The 18,107-nt window shown below is 40.1% G+C and overlaps 1 protein-coding gene across 10 annotated transcripts in view; it reads left to right on the top strand.

The window, feature by feature from the left end:
* Nucleotides 1-18,107, top strand: part of SORBS2 (sorbin and SH3 domain containing 2) — a 272,899-nt gene that overhangs the window by 220,710 nt on the left and 34,082 nt on the right. For 6 of the 10 annotated variants that reach the window (XM_043513619.1, XM_038400107.2, XM_038400114.2 and 3 more), the window contains 3 exons: nucleotides 4,799-4,848; nucleotides 7,992-8,170; nucleotides 11,516-13,099. In XM_043513619.1, coding sequence (XP_043369554.1) covers nucleotides 4,799-4,848; nucleotides 7,992-8,170; nucleotides 11,516-13,099 — 1,813 coding nt within the window. The remainder of the gene's footprint in view (nucleotides 1-4,798; nucleotides 4,849-7,991; nucleotides 8,171-11,515; nucleotides 13,100-18,107) is intronic. The other 4 variants (XM_043513624.1, XM_043513623.1, XM_043513622.1 and 1 more) reach the window with 1 other exon arrangement.

Genomic DNA, 18,107 nt, shown 5'->3' with positions numbered 1-18,107 from the left:
TTAAAATATCTGACTCATGATTTTTGAACATGCCAGGGTGGCATTCTTCATCAGCCCTAAATTAATTCCAAATCTTTAGAAAATGAAATAAGGACAATTTCATGAGATCTATAAACAGGTTTAATATCTATGAAAACATTGAAGTATTATTAATAGAGCTTGGTAGTAGATTTGGCTCAGAAATGCAGTCCTCTATTTCAGCAGCATATGGAGAGGTTGTATTGTGATGCTTTGTTCCCTGCAAAACATGGATTATTGGGACTAGTTTCTCACTGTAAACTTCACTCTAATCTACTGATAAAATGATTTCTTCATATGGTTTACCAGGCCTCAGAGACTTAGGTCTGCATTCAGCTATTTCCGTTTCTCATTTTTTTAATCCAATTCACTAATTATTTTATCTCTTCCAAAATGCATTACACTAATCAGCTAGCAGCAGGCAACAATATAAAGTAATGAATTAGCACATTAGCAAGCCAGATGACAAAAAGATTTGGAGACCCATCTTTCTCTGGGACATTGAAATCTGCAAGCAATATCTTTCCGTTGTTAGCAGAAAAAAGTGTGTCTGTAAGAAACAAAAGAGAAGCTAATTTAAAACATAATTTGTATTGTCATGTCCAAAAAGGACTGTTCTAAGAACTGAAAGCTCTCCTCCCATGGGAAAGGGTGTATATGGGGTACACAAAAAGCTTCATGGGAAAAGGACACAATTTGTAGCAATTTGTGAAGCACCATCTTTGCTGATGTATGCTCCTAATGTTAGAAAAAGCCAGGCACATGACCAGCAATAGTGGTACAGTCGTCCACCGAAAGGGCCATTGCTAAAGGAGTCATGCCATGTGGACAGAGCCATACTTCTGGGAACAGTGGTCCACACCATCCATCATTCCATGAATGTGTATGCTTCAGCACAGTGCCTTATGACCAAAGCTGGTAGGAGCAATGGATGAGGAATAGGGAAATCTGCTATATGTATAAGCCACACATTGCAAGTTAATGTTGCCTGAGGCAATGTTAATGTGCAAAGCCTAGCTCCTGTAATAACTTACTCCAGATACCAGTGGTATCATACATATTACTTTTGCTGTCACCTACTACTGCCTATTGTATATCAGACAGCACTTTTTGGTTGCATGTACATCCATCATGCTCTCGTGTTGCATATGTTTTGGGGTTGTTTTGGGCATAACACCATGCCAGTAAGGCCCTTTGTGTAGCACAAGTGCTTAGGCATCCTATTTTGTTTTCATTTTCAGCTATCCTCTTCTCTCTGTGGCACAGGAGCACAGTGGTATGCCACCAGTATTTTAACATGTGTTTCCACAAAAATATTTCCCCTTAGTTTGATAAGCCTTGTTTTCCAATGGTGCATGCACTGCAGAAAGGAAGGATGAGGGACAAAGGATTCAATTCTTTTTTCCCATCTATTTAAAATAAATGAAAATACCTGCCATTAGGTGCAATCTGGTGCATGTCAACAGTATGCCATTTGCTCTTCTGAAGCAGTTTAAGAAGTCATCGCTGTCAAGATGCTATAACAGTATCCAGAGGGATCAACTCCATCACAGGTAGTGAAATTGTCCCAGGTCTCCCTTCAGTGTGGTGACAGAATTTTAACAAAGGGACTCCAAGGACTTCCCCAAGAATACCCCAGTGTAGGAATATATGGCCTGTAGAAAACTTGTGTTCTTCGTTTGGCAGTATTTTTTGCCTGTGCATGGATGGCAAGATTAGTTGATGTGAACACAGAAATAGTGAAAACTTTGAAATGGAACAGTTTTCATGGAGGATTCCCAATTTAATCCCACAGCTCGTTTCATTTCAGAATGAATTGAAAGAGAACAAAATGGGAATACCTATTGTAAATTTTGAAAGCTGGTCAAAAATGTACATTTTGAATGGGAATTTTTAAATTTTTTTTTTCGATTTTCTGCAATTTTGGGGGAATTTTTTTGAAAATGAAAATGTTTTTGTTTTTACTAAAAATTTTAAATTTTAGATGTTCCACTGAAAAATTAGAAAATTGTGAGAGAAACAAATATGTTCTTTTCCTTTGAAAAGCCAGTTTTCATCCTTTATAGCCTTGGAGACTCAGGTTTGGGGCAAGGCAAATCCTTATAGGTGGCACAGGGTCCTGCTACTCCTCTCCTCAGTCAGTCCCTTAAGCTTATTTTCCCTCCCTTCTGGGGAGTGAGTGCAGCCTCCCTACTGGGAAGGTTTGGTGTCTTGCTGCAAACAGCCTACTGGCAGTTTCCCTGCTCCCCTCACTCCTCCCCTCCTTCCACCCAGAGGAGGGTTTAAAAGGGTCCCAAGTAGTTGGAGTCAGCTGAACCTAATTGGTTCCCTAGCAACCCCTTTTCCAGCTGAACCTTATTGCCCCTTGGTTATCTCTCCTCAGTGGATAGGGAGGGGCCTATTTACTAAATACTGGGACTAATTACTACCCCCCCTTTGTACCTATTTGTCCTGGGTTTACCACAGCATATTAAAATCTAGCAGTGACTAGAAATAACAGTAGCTAACTCTTCTATAGCATTTTTCATCAGTACATATCCAAGCACTTTACAAAGATACTATCTTTATCCCAATTTTATATATGGGGAAACTGAGGCACAGAGCGGCGGCGAGACTTGCCCAAGGTCACACAGCAGTCCAGTGGCAGATCTGGGAATACAATCTGGGTCTTCTGAGTCCATACCTAATGTCCTATCCACAAGGCTATGCTGTCTTCCAGTGAAACCTCAGACTTGTTACGGTCATGTCTGTTAACATTATATCCTACCACTGATCCACTTGTGGCGCTCCCAATTGAAATCAGCTGACCAAAAGCAGCATGCAAAAACTGATAGCAGGATATTGCCCTTAGATTATACACTGTAAATAATAAAGGTCTCCACTGGATCCAGTTCTGCCATAATGTATATAAGAGCAAAACCAATAACTGTCTTTTGGTTATGGGGCAAAACGATGATAGCTGGCACTTAGGTTATGTATTTTTAGTAATCAAAACTTTTTTCAAATGCATAAAAAACGTACGTAGTAGATGGTATCCTGTCTCTTCATCCTTGTCTTCAATTTGTAAATTCTGTGCAGCAGAGACTGTGTTTGTACAGCACCTAGCACAATGGGACCTTGATCCCGACTGGGGACTCTGGACACTACAGTAGTATAGGTATTTATTAATAATGATGATGAATTCAAATAATTATTGATGAGTAATGCAAAAAGTTCATTTCAGATAAACATCCACAAGATTTGGTCCTCATCCAGCGCTAATCTGCAAGATCAGTTTCAGAGGAAAGAGCTTCAATTACTTTCAGCTACTTTCATCTCAACTTCCATTCCTATCTAAAACCAGAAAGTTCTGAATCAAGTTAATGAAGCTGTTTAAAATGTCTGGAAAAATTTGGGATCAATTTAGTGCAAGTTTTAAGCAATGTTATGTTCATATTTTATCCAAATTTGTGTGGCTTTCTCTGCTTTTAAAATGTGATGTTTAGTGAATAATCTAGTAAATTATGTTTGTTTGTGTTTTCGTGGAATTGTTTAGTATGTGATCTGGATCTAAAGAATGAGGGCTATTGAAAACTAATTACAGTCTACTGTCTCTGAAGAATCTTGGGTATATCTGGTCACTACAGAACCCATTATATTTAGGTATTGTTGACTGTGATTATAGAATGCACATGTTGTGCTGAATGTCTGTAGTAATGCAAAATCTATTCCTAAATGTTTCTTAAACCAAGGACGATCTCTAGAGGTGTGATTACATGTCAGTTACTAAAAATTAGTTGGGCTATATTTGTTAATGAACTTTGAATCCAATCATTTTTTAAAAATTGATATCCAATCATTTTTTAAAAAATGACAAAGCATTTAAGAAGACCATAATTTTTCTATATGATTTCAGCCCACCCTATACTTTTCTATACAGAGAAAAGTGGATCCTGCAGCTTATAAAGCCATGTCAAAATTCTATTTCCAGTTCACTGGGTCATCTTTGAAATGATATAGCATGAAATGTTTAACATTTCACTGACCTAACTTTGTGCCCATGAAGAGGCACCATGGGGACAAGACGATTCCTTTTCTAGCTACCACAAACTAATGCTACATAACTCTAATTCTGGCTGCAGTCTTGAAACCTATTAAGTGAGTGGTTTAAAAGTAGTTGTCACTTAATATGGGATTTACGTTGACAAGTTAAAAATATTTCAGGGTAGCACTGCATTCCATCTTTCAAGAGCATGCAATAGCTACTGTTAAAGCAATGAAAAGGCATTAGGCCTTTGTGAAAAGAACGGTTCTTAAAATGAATTTAGAACGGCCAGCAAACGATGGCTCTTTCAGCTACATTTATGAAGAGTTTCCAGCTTTAATTGACATTGATACTTTGGTGAGTAATTGGAGGAAATTCTGTGCATCTTTATATGCAGATGAAAATTTTCTTTTTAGATTTTATATATTTCCACTTTTAATCAATCTCAACCACAATGTAGCAAATTATGCAAAAGCGAATAGAAAGGTCTGGATTGGTATTTTAAATGGAAAGATATAACTAAAAGTGTGATAAGAAATTTTATGGAGCTCTTTTAAAAACGGTATAAATTCTCTTGTGAAATATCATTGAACCTGTAGTCTGCAGTGCATAGGACATTAATCATGATAGTCTGATTTTTATGGGGCTCATCATTGGGTCATTAATTTAATGAATGGTCCCAGACAATATCCATGGAAAATATCACACTTTTTTCCAGTGCAAAAGTTTAACAGATTGAACTATTTGTTTTCACAGACCTCCTTATATCACCCTTCTCCAGACAAAGGCCTGGATAGACCTTCTAGGTAAGAAACACGATGTGTCCTTGCAGTAGACAAGCTGACCAGTCTCACAGAGGCTAGAGGCCTGTTGAGCATCCTGAAGTCAATGGGAGTTGAGGGCACTCTTCACTTGCATAGCACTTCTTGGGATCCAGCCTACAGCATCCCACATATGAGATAATGACAAAATATTGAGTATGGGTTCTCCTGAGATTTGCAGTTCTTCCTTTTGTTTTAGAAGGATGTATTTCCTGCTATTCAGAATGTCACCCAATCCTTCAAACCCCTCCACTGGCATCCTTCACCGTCTGTATTAATGTGTAGCCTCTATCCCTCATTTTCAATGCCCTGCATACAGTACTCAACCTCTCCCAACATCTTTGTGCTCATTTTTTATTACGCCTCTTCTTTGCTTCACCCAAGCATCCAACCTCACTTCTCTCTTCATATCATTCTCCTATTCTCGTTTTTGTGCTTAGAACTCCCATCCCAGTGTGCAAAAGTACCAGACTCTCTTCATTCAAATCCCTCTTTAAAACTCCTGTATTTCACAACACCTACTTGTGTTAACCCTTAAATTAAATCTATTACCTAATTTAAAAATGAAAAAAGAATAACCCTGCAACACCTTCAATTAACTGTCTCCTCATCATGCAAAACAATCTGTGGCTGTTTGATACATTTGTCTATTTAAGCGGTGACACTGGATCCCAAAACAAGATCCCTGTACTCTTGAGTGCATGAAATCCCATTCTTTTCTACTGATCTTTTTCAAGGGTTTCCTCTAATCTGTCCTTTCTTAGGCCTACCCCATGACTGTTTTTTATTTCCTGTATCATAGCTCAGCTTTCTAAGCCTTGTCTATACTTAAAATGGCTTTGCCAGTATAAGTATACTATACAGGCAAACCCCCTAGTGTAAACACAGCTTAGTCCAGCAAAAGAGTTCTTTCGATAGTATAGTTTAAACCAGTTCCCTGAGCAGAATAAGGCACATGGATAAAAGGACTTTTTTGCCAGTATAACTGCGTCTACATTAGAGTTTTTGCCAGTGTAATTATGTGAATGGAGTGTGGGATATTTTTTTTTCACACTCCCAAATGAGATAGCTATGCCAGCAAATTTTTGTAGTGTATCCACACCATAGAGACCAAATATATAGAGGGCTTGCCAAAATGTGTAGGGAAGAGCAAAGATGTGAGGTGACGACAGGTCTGCACTGGGTCTAAGGCTCGTGTGGAAGATGATGATAACATAACGTCTCTTGTGGATGATAATGTCTCATGTCCTTACCACTGCTTCTGACCTAAAGGAACTCTGCAATCCCTTCATCCCTTCCCAGCATTCAGCCCAGGAAAGTTTTGCTGGCTGTAGCTGTACTCAGCTCCACGTACCTGGCCGTCTATTCCAGCCTCGTCACTGACTTTGAAACCTGAAACTTTCCTGGCAGGGCAGGATTGTGCTATTCACATGGGAACCTTGATTACTGCTGCTGCAATCCCTGCACCTTGGTGCTCCTCATTGCTAGCAGCAAAAATGAAGGACGGCTACAGGGCTTGGAACAAATTATGGGGGAGAATGATAGGACAAAGAGCACAGTTCATGCAAGGAGCCTGTGTACGGTGACCATATGTCCTGTTTTGGCCGGAAAAGTCCCTTTTTAAAGCCCTGTCCCGGTCATCCCGACTTTTTTGGCAAAAGTGGACATTTGTCCCATTGGCTTTTGCTGAATAAATCAATTGGCAAGAGCAAAGGGGACAAATGTCCACTTTTGTCAAAAAAGTGGGTTGTGGAGGACCATGCGGGGTGGGGGACGGACTAGCGGCAATACCAGTCACCACAGGACGGGGGAGGCAGGGCTCGGGTGAGCAGCACCACAGGAGGGGGAAGGGGGAGGGGAGAGTAGGCAGAGCTCAGGTGGTGGCCCCAGCAGTTGGGAAATATGGTCACCCTATCTAGTATGTGCGTCGCTGTTCGACAGACCCTGCCTGTCCCCTGTCCTGCACCTGCAGGCAGAGGTTCTTGGGTAAGGAGCTTGTGCCATTCCCTTGAGAGGGAGGGGCAGGTGGAAGAGTTCAGGCTTGCACCACATGGTATCCTGTTTTCCCTTTGGGAAATTTGGTCACCTTAAGCCAGTGTAGCATGGGGACTGGTCATTTGCAAGTGCTGAAGCATAGAGGCTGTCTTAGACAGTTATCCCAAGCAAGGCCAGAGTCACTTACACAGCCCAGGAACTGCCTACGTCTGCTTCAGTGCCAACAGCAGTTCAGTCCTCTGCTTACTGGTTCTGAACAGGCATTGCAAACCAAGGGTGGGACAATGCAAGTGGGTGGGACAAAAAGAGACACTGAGTAAGGCCAGAGCAAGCCAACATGCCCACCAACATGCAGCAGAGGGAGGAACTTTCTTTGGACGGAATCAAGGGACATACACCCACATCCCCTGTTGAAAGCTAACATTTCCACCATTGTATAAGATGAAGGACTGGGTTGCGGTCAGAGAGTGGACATAGCTGTTGTGCCACCTACAGCACACAGGGCAGCCTCCCAGCACCAAGAGATGCTGCAGGGGCAAAGCTGCCCGTGCCCCTGGCAGAGCAGCAAAGCCTGGGAAGAAGCAAACTACCAAAACTAGAGACTGAAATATTTTAAACAAAGTCCTTCAGTCAAAACATGGCCTTTTGTGCAAAAATTTGTCAACAATGTTGAAAGTTTGTTCACAAAAAATGTAATGTAGCGTCTCTTAAAATAACCTTGAAAATATTTACGGAAATGTTTCAGTAAACATTTTAATCATGTTAATAATGTTTTAGATAAAAAATATCAGGGAAGAAAGTGAAAAATTTTGGATAAACAAAAGAAAGGGTCAAACCTTTTCAAAACTTTTAAAGATGAAATGGCTTCAAAATTCGGAATTTTTTCCTGAAAATAGATTTTCATTTTTTTGTCAGCTTTAGTACAAATGGGGCTTCATTCTGCAAAGTATGCAGTTCTTGGGGGAGCTGCGAACAGTGTCTTCATATATTTTTAGTCTGTTCATTCACGCAGTGTTGGAACTGTTAAGTGGGTCACAGCTAAGGGCCCTGCTTATTGATCCCTGAAGAGAAAGTATTCAAATGAGCCCTGCTCACAGGGTTTAGACTGGCACTAATATTGATTATTTCTTTAGTTCTGCAAGTGACTACAGAAAAAGGAGGAAGTCGGAGCCTGCTGTAAGTCATCAGAGGGTGCACAGTGATCAAAATGCAAACAGGACTAGCCTGGGCCATGCAGATATGCAGGGCATACACACTACTCTTAGAAAACCTTTAACTAGCTCTTCTCCTTCTTCTCCATCAAGAGCAAAAGGTAAGAGACAAGCAGATTAGCGAACAGACAATAACCTTGTTAATACTGAGTTTTTATTGCATACGGTATTAAATGTTAGTAATAACTGCCAGTTACTATATGCTGTTGCTCAGACACAGAAGAAAAAACAACAGCCTTTAGTTTCTAATGAAAGGCTAACCTGTTTGTTCTTGACTCTGTTATTTCAGGCTGATTCAAACCTGGATTTATTTTTCATATGTAGTATCTACTGTATATGTATTCAAAGAAAATCAGTCAAAAAAGAATGTGATTTGTAAAATTTTATATAATTTCATAAAACTACATTTCATACATTGCTTTCTTGCCAGCACTTATGAGATTATTTGTAATTTTTAAAACTCTTCTAGTATGCACAGAACGTGAAGTAAGAGAAACAGTATTAAAGATCACTGCCATGCAAATAAATCCTTAAAACTTTCCTTTCCTCCTTCAAACCTACATCTGATTCTTGGCAGCTGATAAGTTCTAGGAATCTAATTCAAAAAAGAAAGTGCCCCAGTATGAAATGAGATGATGAATTTTGTCAAAAATTCAATAGTTAGTGGGTAAGATACAACCCATATAGTTTCTGATTCTTATGTAAGATGATTCTTTTTTAATTGCCAGTCACTCAAACCCCTCCTCCTTATATGTCTAGTATTTCTTACCTGCAAACGGGTTTTGTTTCTTTAAAGTAAGACAAAAGGTTTCAAGATATTAGTGATTTTTTACATTCGGAGTGCATATATAGTTCTGCACCTCCCCCATGATCCTCTTATTATTATTCATTTATTTGCATTATAGTAGTGTCTGACATTTCCAATCAGAGCCTCATTGTGCTAGGCACTGTATAAACTTGTAAAAGCCCATAAGAGCTTACAGCCTAGGTTACAACAGAACAGAACAAGTGGACAAGGCAAACAAATAGTAGGGAAGATGTTGGAGGATGAGTAATAGGAAAACAAGCATAGCTAATCACAGCAAGCATTAAGGTACGAGTATTCTCTGTATTGCGGGATGGATCACTGTAGAGCATTTTCCACAAAATTGAGTATTATTTATATGGGTATCCAACCTGGAGCAACGCTATATTCCATTCTCTCATAAATAAATGGTACCCTACTAAAATATTAAATTTCTTGAAGTCAAATACTCTTTCAAGTAAAAAGTGTGTTATAAGATTTTTGATCAATATATCATTTCAGATTGTCTCTTTAAAAGGCATATGAAGTTAATGTATTTTAAGTAAAAATAATGAGTGGAGAGAAGTCTGAATCAAAACCCTAGATCCAAACATCCTGAACTCTGCAAATGTTTGAAATCCAGATCCAGATTTTAATTTTGCCGGTGATTTCTGTTTTATTCAAATTTGACCAACCCAGACTATGGGCTCTTTGAAATCTGTATCCTGAACTGAATTTTGTAGCATTTCTGTTGTGAAAAGTGACTCTGACTTGACTCTCAGTGACTTCAAGATCAAATTTGCTCAGGTTAGAAGTAAAAGTATGGCTTTTCTAACTTTCAGCCCTGAAAACTCAACCTTGGATCTGAAAAACAAATTGAATTCTTTGGTTCTTGCACATCATCCCCAGATTCTGCAGGCTAAATTATATCTTCAATTACCCCAGTGCAATGCACCCTATTGTTTTTAGATTATGCCCCCACTGACACCTGTGTAAACCCATTTCCTTCATTGTGGTTTCATGGGTGTAAATGACTGACCTTTCAGCTTGGGGAGAGATTTTCAAAAGCACCTACGCCATCTAGGTGCACAAATTCCATTGACTTTTATTTATAAGTCCTTGGGCATTTTGAAAATATTTCATTTGGAATTTAGCTATTATTTCTGCTAATAATGCAAATGAAGTAGAATCCAGCGCATTTCTTCTGTTGGTCCTGTGAGTGTAAGAAGAGTAAAAAATAGTAAAAACATTTTACCTACAGCAAATAGGGATGTAGATGTGTTGAATAAGATGTGTTGAGTAAGCAGGAGCCATTGTTACAGAGAGGCTGCTCTTAATAGCAAAGAAGCAGGTTTTCTAACAAGGCATGAGTTATGAAGTTGCACTGTGGAGTTCTACATTTAAGTTGTTAATACAGTGAACCTTTTTCAGGACAAGTAACCTTAATGCACATCAGAAAGCTTAAGAGCAGGTTAGCATCTCAAGGTAGTTGTCACATAGTGTCATGTGGATGGCCCACATTTGGGATTCAAGATTAGTTCATTACTTGGGCAAGAGCACTGCAGAGTGAACCTGGCAGCCAGCTGGGGAGCAACACTGATGGGTTCCAGAGACAGCCATATCCAGCTTCACTCAGAAGGACAGTCAGCTAAGTAGGGGAAATAAAAGGAAAAATGGTTGGAACTTTGGGAGGCTTTCTGCAGGAAACATACCCACAAGTACACAGAGAAATGTGTCTAGTGAGGCTGCTGCATTGTTCACATATTATGCTGTTATAGTTTTCCTTCCTAGTCCATTCAAGATCCATTCATCACATAGTTTTACACACATATGCTACCTGAGAGACAAGAAATCTCCCATCCATTCGTATACAGAGATTTTCTTAGTCATCTTAGTTAAATATGCAGCTGCGGTAAACGGTTTGCATCCACAACATTGTTTTCCCTTTCATCCTGGACCAAACACAACTGTGTGCAAAAGTCAAAATCCAAGTGTACAACAGGAACTTTTTGTCAAACATAAATTTACATTTGCTCATTTTTGGCATTTATTTTTGATGTTATTCTTTAACATCTATATTTTGGTAGTACCTAAAGGCCAGACCAGATTGAAAGCCATAGTGGTAGGTGCTGTACAAACAATAGATTATGGTTCCTGTCCCTGAGATGGGCTTGAGACAAAGTTCAGTTCTGCCTCTAGATTCATGCTTTCCCAGAAGTAGGGTGTCTTCAGATCCAGACTTTTGGTTTGGCCCATCTCTACATCTTTTGTAGTTGTATTGTCTTTCTACCAGCTTCAGAACCAATGGTACCTTTTTATATGTGGCACTTTTAATGTAAAGATGTGCACTGTCTTAACACTCTAATATTTAAATGTGTTTTATTATTAATAGAAACTATGGCACTGAATCCTTTCTGATGTTTAAATTATATAAAGTAAATTTTTACAGTTGGAAAATTAAGTAATTGTTTAGCATGGATTATTTGCTTTTCTCTTCTAATCTTTAGCAATATGTATGCTGTACTTGATTGCTAGATTAGATACAGTAACTGCTTTCTCTTTTCTGTTCTTCTGATATTTACTGACATTATTTCCACCTTTTTGAACCCGTTAATTTCTGGCAATGTCTCTTTTTTACCATGCTGCTCAATGGATTATAAAGGTGGAGATATTAGCCAAGTGTATCCATCCCTTTTCAGTTATTCAGTGCACAACCACAACACTTCAAATGAATTAGATTATCGTAGCACTTATAGACAGCATTTGGCTGTTCCAAGTGATTCAAGAAGGGCAATCCATTATAAGAATGGCTGGCAAATGACTCGTCAGAATGCAGAAGTCTGGAGCAGCACAGAAGAAACTGCCTCTCCCAAGCGGAAATCTCGTAGCTGTGATGATTTGTTAACAGATGATCATGATAGCTTCCCTGATGCACAGGCCAAGTCTGAAAGTATGGTATCTCTCATTTGCGAGGACGATTCCAAAGGCAATTGCTCATTGACCTGGGCCTCCCCATATGTTCCTGAGAGCCACGGTACTAGTCGGTCAAGAATTCGTCATAGATCTGCACATGATACCCCAGGGTTCCTAAAAATGTACAAGAAGATGCACCGCATCAATCGCAAGGACTTGATGAATTCTGAGGTGATTTGTTCTGTAAAGTCCAGAATATTACAGTATGAAAAAGAACAGCACAAAGGCATCCTTCAGGGCTGGAGAGAGTCTTCTACTGAAGAGGTGCCCAGGGACATGGTGCCTACCAGGATATCTGAATTTGAAAAATTAATTCAAAAATCAAAATCAATGCCGAATTTAGGTGATGAAACATTATCAACAGTAACACTAGAGCCTCCTAAAAATGGCTTATGTTCAAAGCGGCGATTTTCTATCGAGTCCCTGTTGGAGGAGGAAAATCAAGGTAGACATGCCATTCAAGTACAACGCACATGCAAGCCTAAAACTCTGGTGCCAATTCATATTGAAGTGACCAGTGATGAACCACAAAGATCACATCTGGAGTTTTCTGACAGTGATCAAGATGGAGTGGTCTCAGACCTCAGTGACTTTATCCAGATAGAAGGCTCATCCTTTTGTAGTGAAAGTGACTTTGACCACTTTTCCTTTACATCTTCTGAGAGTTTTTACGGATCAGGCCACCATCACCATCATCACCACCATCACCACCACCACCACAAGCATCTCATCAGCTCCTGCAAGGGGCGATGCCCAGCATCCTACACCCGCTTCACTACCATGTTAAAACATGAAAGGGCTAAACAGGAAGGTACTGAAGATCCAAGGAGACAAGAAGCAGAATCTGGCCTCTCTAAGATAGCATTCCTAGTCAGTCCAGTGCCTTTCCGGAGGAAAAAAAGTTCAGCCCCTAAAAAACAGACTGAGAAGACTAAATGCAAATCATCTGTGTTCAACGCACTAGATTCTGCTCTTAAAGATATCTGTGACCAAATTAAAGCAGAAAAGAGAAGGGGAAGCTTGCCCGACAACAGTATATTACACAGACTTATTACTGAATTGCTTCCAGACATACCTGAAAGGAATTCATCACTTAAAGCTCTTAGAAAAAGTCCCATGCACCTGCCTTTTCATCCACTGCCTCAAGATGGTTCCATTCATTGTCCACTGTACCAAAATGATTGTGGAAGACTACCTCATAGTGCCTCTTTTCAGGACATGGATACAACCAACAACAACAAGCAAGACAATGATAGTGCACTGTATTTCCAAGGTGGATTACCTTCCTTTCCTTTATTCTTGTGATTGAGTCATCCACCCTTGTTCCTTTCATTTCCAACCCTTTGTCATTTCATTTTTGAGTATTTATTTATGCAGTTTAGAATAAGTGTTTACCATATAAAAGGCATGATGAAAGGGTATTATTTTTACATAATTATATGTGATAAATAATATAAAATGGACAAAGTGTCTATCCACAACAATATAGTAATCTGGTTATAAAATGGTGACAGCATTATTTTACAATAAGGTGTTCAATACAGCAAAGTAATATAATGCAGTAAAATAAAAATATTAAGGGAGAATCCCTTTTTTCAATAATTGGAGCCTTACAAGGACAAAGGTTTTCTGATAATTAAAGGGCTTCATGGTATAATAAATATATGCATCATAATATGATGACCACTGGGGGAAAAATGGAGTAGCTCTTCCATTTTGTTTATAATAACAAATGTGCACTGCACATTTATAATATTAAGAAATAATGTCATACTAACAATATTTTTATGTACAACAGATGAAAATCTGAATGTTTAATAATGAATTCTGTCCATTTTATAAAATTGTATTTAGTTCTGTCACAAAATTATGCTATCTTTGAGCAATGCAACTTTTTTGTGAATAGACCTCCAGGCTATTTATAGTGAAGGTTCCATTTCCACTGCTCAAATGATACACTTTGCAATTTCCATGGCAGCAAAATTATTGAATGTAAAATGTCTCCATTAAATTTTGAGAGAGACACCATCCCTTCAAAATCGCAAACAGAAAACAAAAAATAATCAAAACTTGAAGGATACTGTCAAAGTGAATACGAGTAGAAACTGATCTCTCTTGACAGGGATCCTGTTTTAAAGTTCATACCGTGAGGAGTTTATTGTTCCATTTCTCTCTCTTTTTTTTTTAATCATTGCTTGAATTTACAATATTTTTAAAAGTTTGACTGACCGTGATTGTCACAGTAAGCAAAACACTGTAATAGCATGTGTGCACAGATGTATCTACTGGCAGACTCGGAGAGTTGACTGTCTTTTGTAAAGACTATTCAAACCTGAGTTTTTTATTTTAAAAAGTGATCAGACTACTCAAGGTAAGAATGTCAAAATGGACTGCCAAAGAATTCTGGGTTTAGACATACCCTCTTTAAAGGTGTCTCTTCAGTTATTATGATGATCGCTTTATAAGGCTTTTCCTGAAATCATGTAATTGAAGAAGGGGGAAATCTATGGCTTTTATATCAATTGTGGAGTATACTTCTCTTATTTTTTTCTTTAATGTTCTTGTCCTGTGCTGAAATTTTTGCTAGTGCCACATTTGCCAAAACATATCAAGTGAATTCTGCAAGAGTGCTGCTGTGTTATCTTAATGAGTTAAATAAAATACACAATGGAGTCAATAAAACCTCTCTTGCAAAACATCATTAGTTTCATCAGTTATGGTTTTGAAATGTCTTTAATTATTTACTGGCATTGAATCATAATGAGTCATCATAAAAAGAATCAGAAATGTGTATAAAAGGCTTTAGATTCAGCTCTCATTTGTATTTGCAAAAATTGGAAGTAACTCCTGTGATGTCACTTGGTTTACGCCAGATTTACAGTGAAGTAAGTGAGAGCACAATCTGTCCCTATTTTTCAAATAGAGCCCCCAGCAGGTTTTCTTCTAGAAATTATGATCTCGGGAACTCTGTCATTGTGTGTCCTGTATTTTTGCAATCCACATTATTTTTAGCTGATCTATACATTCTATTTGAAATGCATTTTTCAGAATGTATTGATATTGAAATTCTACACTTCAGATTATCAGCAAAATCCTGCCCTTTGCTGTGCTGATGTGCAAGGGTAGGGAGAGCGGGATCTCTCCCCAGGACTCGAGAGCAGTAGGAGGTATCACAACTAGCCCTCTTGTCCATCGATCATATCTGCAGTGGGATGTGGACTGCAGCGAGAGGGGCATGTCCAGCAGCCCAGCCAGCTAGCAAGCATGTTGCTATCAGTGGCAAGCATAGCTGGGTGTGTACTGTTCTCCTTGCTCTGAGAAGCAGCAAAGTACAGTCTCTCCATAGTGTTTCAGTCCCCATTTAGAATCCTGCCCTAGTCAATAGGATCTCATATCAAACATGACCTACCAAATATTGTCTCTCCCCTCCCTCATAATATTTATAGATTTAAATTATAGCTTGTCTTTCATACATGTGATATAGGTGAAGAGGGGACAGGAAGCACCCTAGAATATCAGGGCAGGAACAGGACAAGATATTGGTTGACAACTGACTAACCCACTATAAGGGTGTCTTCAGCCCCTGGAGGTACGATCAGCCCTCCAGCAGATTGGCCCTTACAGAGCGCACACCACTCCATTTTGGAGCAGCAGTAAGAAGTAACTGCTGAGCATGCCACCTCTAACCCCTCCAGCCATTTTCCCTGCTCAGGTAGAATGGCTCAGTAAACCTCCCATGCTTTGCTCCCTCTTCGGACACACCATTCACACAAACACAAAGGTGACTCAAAAGAACAAGGACAGTTTAGTGCTCATTGTATGGACTGGATAGAAATTCCCACTAATACTGATAGAGGTGTGCAATTCCAACACAGAAAAGCTATTTTGTGTAACTGCTAGGGTTGCTTAAATAAAATGACCACCAATCCAAACCTTAACAGACTGGAAATTCACACTTAAAAAATAACCATTGCGTATAATGGCTTCGGTGACAATGCAGGACCTGATATGATGAAGATGGAAATATTGCAGTGACACTCAGTTCCTTAATATATAGTATACAGTGCATGTTAGCAGGATATTCCATTGGCCTCATACCCAAGCCAATAATTACCAAAGCATTATGCTAATATGTGCTTCGTTCCATGCTATATATTGTGGGACCAGTTGTGTTTCTGTGAGGCACAGCTGCACTGAAAGGAAGGGAAGAGAACACCTGTGCCGGGGTCTCTGGTGTCATGCCATAAAGAATCATAGAAGGCCTTCTTATAACTTAGAATAAGGAGCTTTAGTGAAATAAACTAAACTATGTTATTCCTTAAGATGCAGTGTTTGCTCTGCTCCACTGCAGAGTTTCTGCCCAGAACCTTCCCACCACCCTTCCTACGTGGCTTACTACTACAGTTTTAAAGATATAGTGCATATATCCCAACACCTGGAGACTGTATGCCTATGCAGGGAACATAGGCCCTCATTCAGGAAACCTACCCCTAATCCAGGAAAGCACTTATACATGTGCTTATACATCGCACCTGGAGCTGCAGCTAGCAAGAGATGTCAAGAGTAACAAGAAGGGTTTCTTCAGGTATGTTGGCAACAAGAAGAAAGCCAAGGAAAGTGTGGGCCCCTTACTGAATGAGGGAGGCAAGCTAGTGACAGAGGATGTGGAAAAAGCTAATGTACTCAATGCTTTTTTTGCCTCTGTTTTCACTAACAAGGTCAGCTCACAGACTGCTGTGCTGGGCATCACAAAATGGGGAAGAGATGGCCAGCCCTCTGTAGAGATAGAGGTGGTTAGGGACTATTTAGAAAAGCTGGACGTGCACAAGTCCATGGGGCCGGACGAATTGCATCCGAGAGTGCTGAGGGAATTGGCGGCTGTGATTGCAGAGCCCTTGGCCATTATCTTTGAAAACTCGTGGCGAACGGGGGAAGTCCCGGATGACTGGAAAAAGGCTAATGTAGTGCCCATCTTTAAAAAAGGGAAGAAGGAGGATCCTGGGAACTACAGGCCGGTCAGCCTCACCTCAGTCCCTGGAAAAATCATGGAGCAGGTCCTCAAAGAATCAATCCTGAAGCACTTAGAGGAGAGGAAAGTGATCAGGAACAGTCAGCATGGATTCACCAAGGGAAGGTCATGCCTGACTAATCTAATCGCCTTTTATGATGAGATTACTGGTTCTGTGGATGAAGGGAAAGCAGTGGATGTATTGTTTCTTGACTTTAGCAAAGCTTTTGACACGGTCTCCCACAGCATTCTTGTCAGCAAGTTAAGGAAGTATGGGCTGATGAATGCACTATAAGGTGGGTAGAAAGCTGGCTAGATTGTCGGGCTCAACGGATAGTGATCAATGGCTCCATGTCTAGTTGGCAGCCGGTGTCAAGTGGAGTGCCCCAGGGGTCGGTCCTGGGGCCCGTTTTGTTCAATATCTTCATAAATGATCTGGAGGATGGTGTGGATTGCACTCTCAGCAAATTTGCGGATGATACTAAACTGGGAGGAGTGGTAGATACGCTGGAGGGGAGGGATAGGATACAGAAGGACCTAGACAAATTGGAAGATTGGGCCAAAAGAAATCTAATGAGGTTCAATAAGGATAAGTGCAGGGTCCTGCACTTAGGATGGAAGAATCCAATGCACCGCTACAGACTAGGGACCGAATGGCTCGGCAGCAGTTCTGCGGAAAAGGACCTAGGGGTGACAGTGGACGAGAAGCTGGATATGAGTCAGCAGTGTGCCCTTGTTGCCAAGAAGGCCAATGGCATTTTGGGATGTATAAGTAGGGGCATAGCGAGCAGATCGAGGGACGTGATCGTTCCCCTCTATTCGACACTGGTGAGGCCTCATCTGGAGTACTGTGTCCAGTTTTGGGCCCCACACTACAGGAAGGATGTGGATAAATTGGAGAGAGTACAGCGAAGGGCAACAAAAATGATTAGGGGTCTAGAGCACATGACTTATGAGGAGAGGCTGAGGGAGCTGGGATTGTTTAGTCTGCAAAAGAGAAGAATGAGGGGGGATTTGATAGCTGCTTTCAACTACCTGAAAGGGGGTTTCAAAGAGGATGGCTCTAGACTGTTCTCAATGGTAGCAGATGACAGAACGAGGAGTAATGGTCTCAAGTTGCAATGGGGGAGGTTTAGATTGGATATTAGGAAAAACTTTTTCACTAAGAGGGTGGTGAAACACTGGAATGCGTTACCTAGGGAGGTGGTAGAATCTCCTTCCTTAGAGGTTTTTAAGGTCAGGCTTGACAAAGCCCTGGCTAGGATGATTTAAC

The sequence above is a fragment of the Dermochelys coriacea genome, chromosome 4 (genome assembly GCF_009764565.3).
Source record: "Dermochelys coriacea isolate rDerCor1 chromosome 4, rDerCor1.pri.v4, whole genome shotgun sequence".
In the NCBI taxonomy this organism is placed as follows: domain Eukaryota; kingdom Metazoa; phylum Chordata; order Testudines; family Dermochelyidae; genus Dermochelys; species Dermochelys coriacea.
The sequence above is the reverse complement of the archived record's forward strand: the minus strand, read 5'-3'. Positions and strand labels throughout refer to the sequence as shown.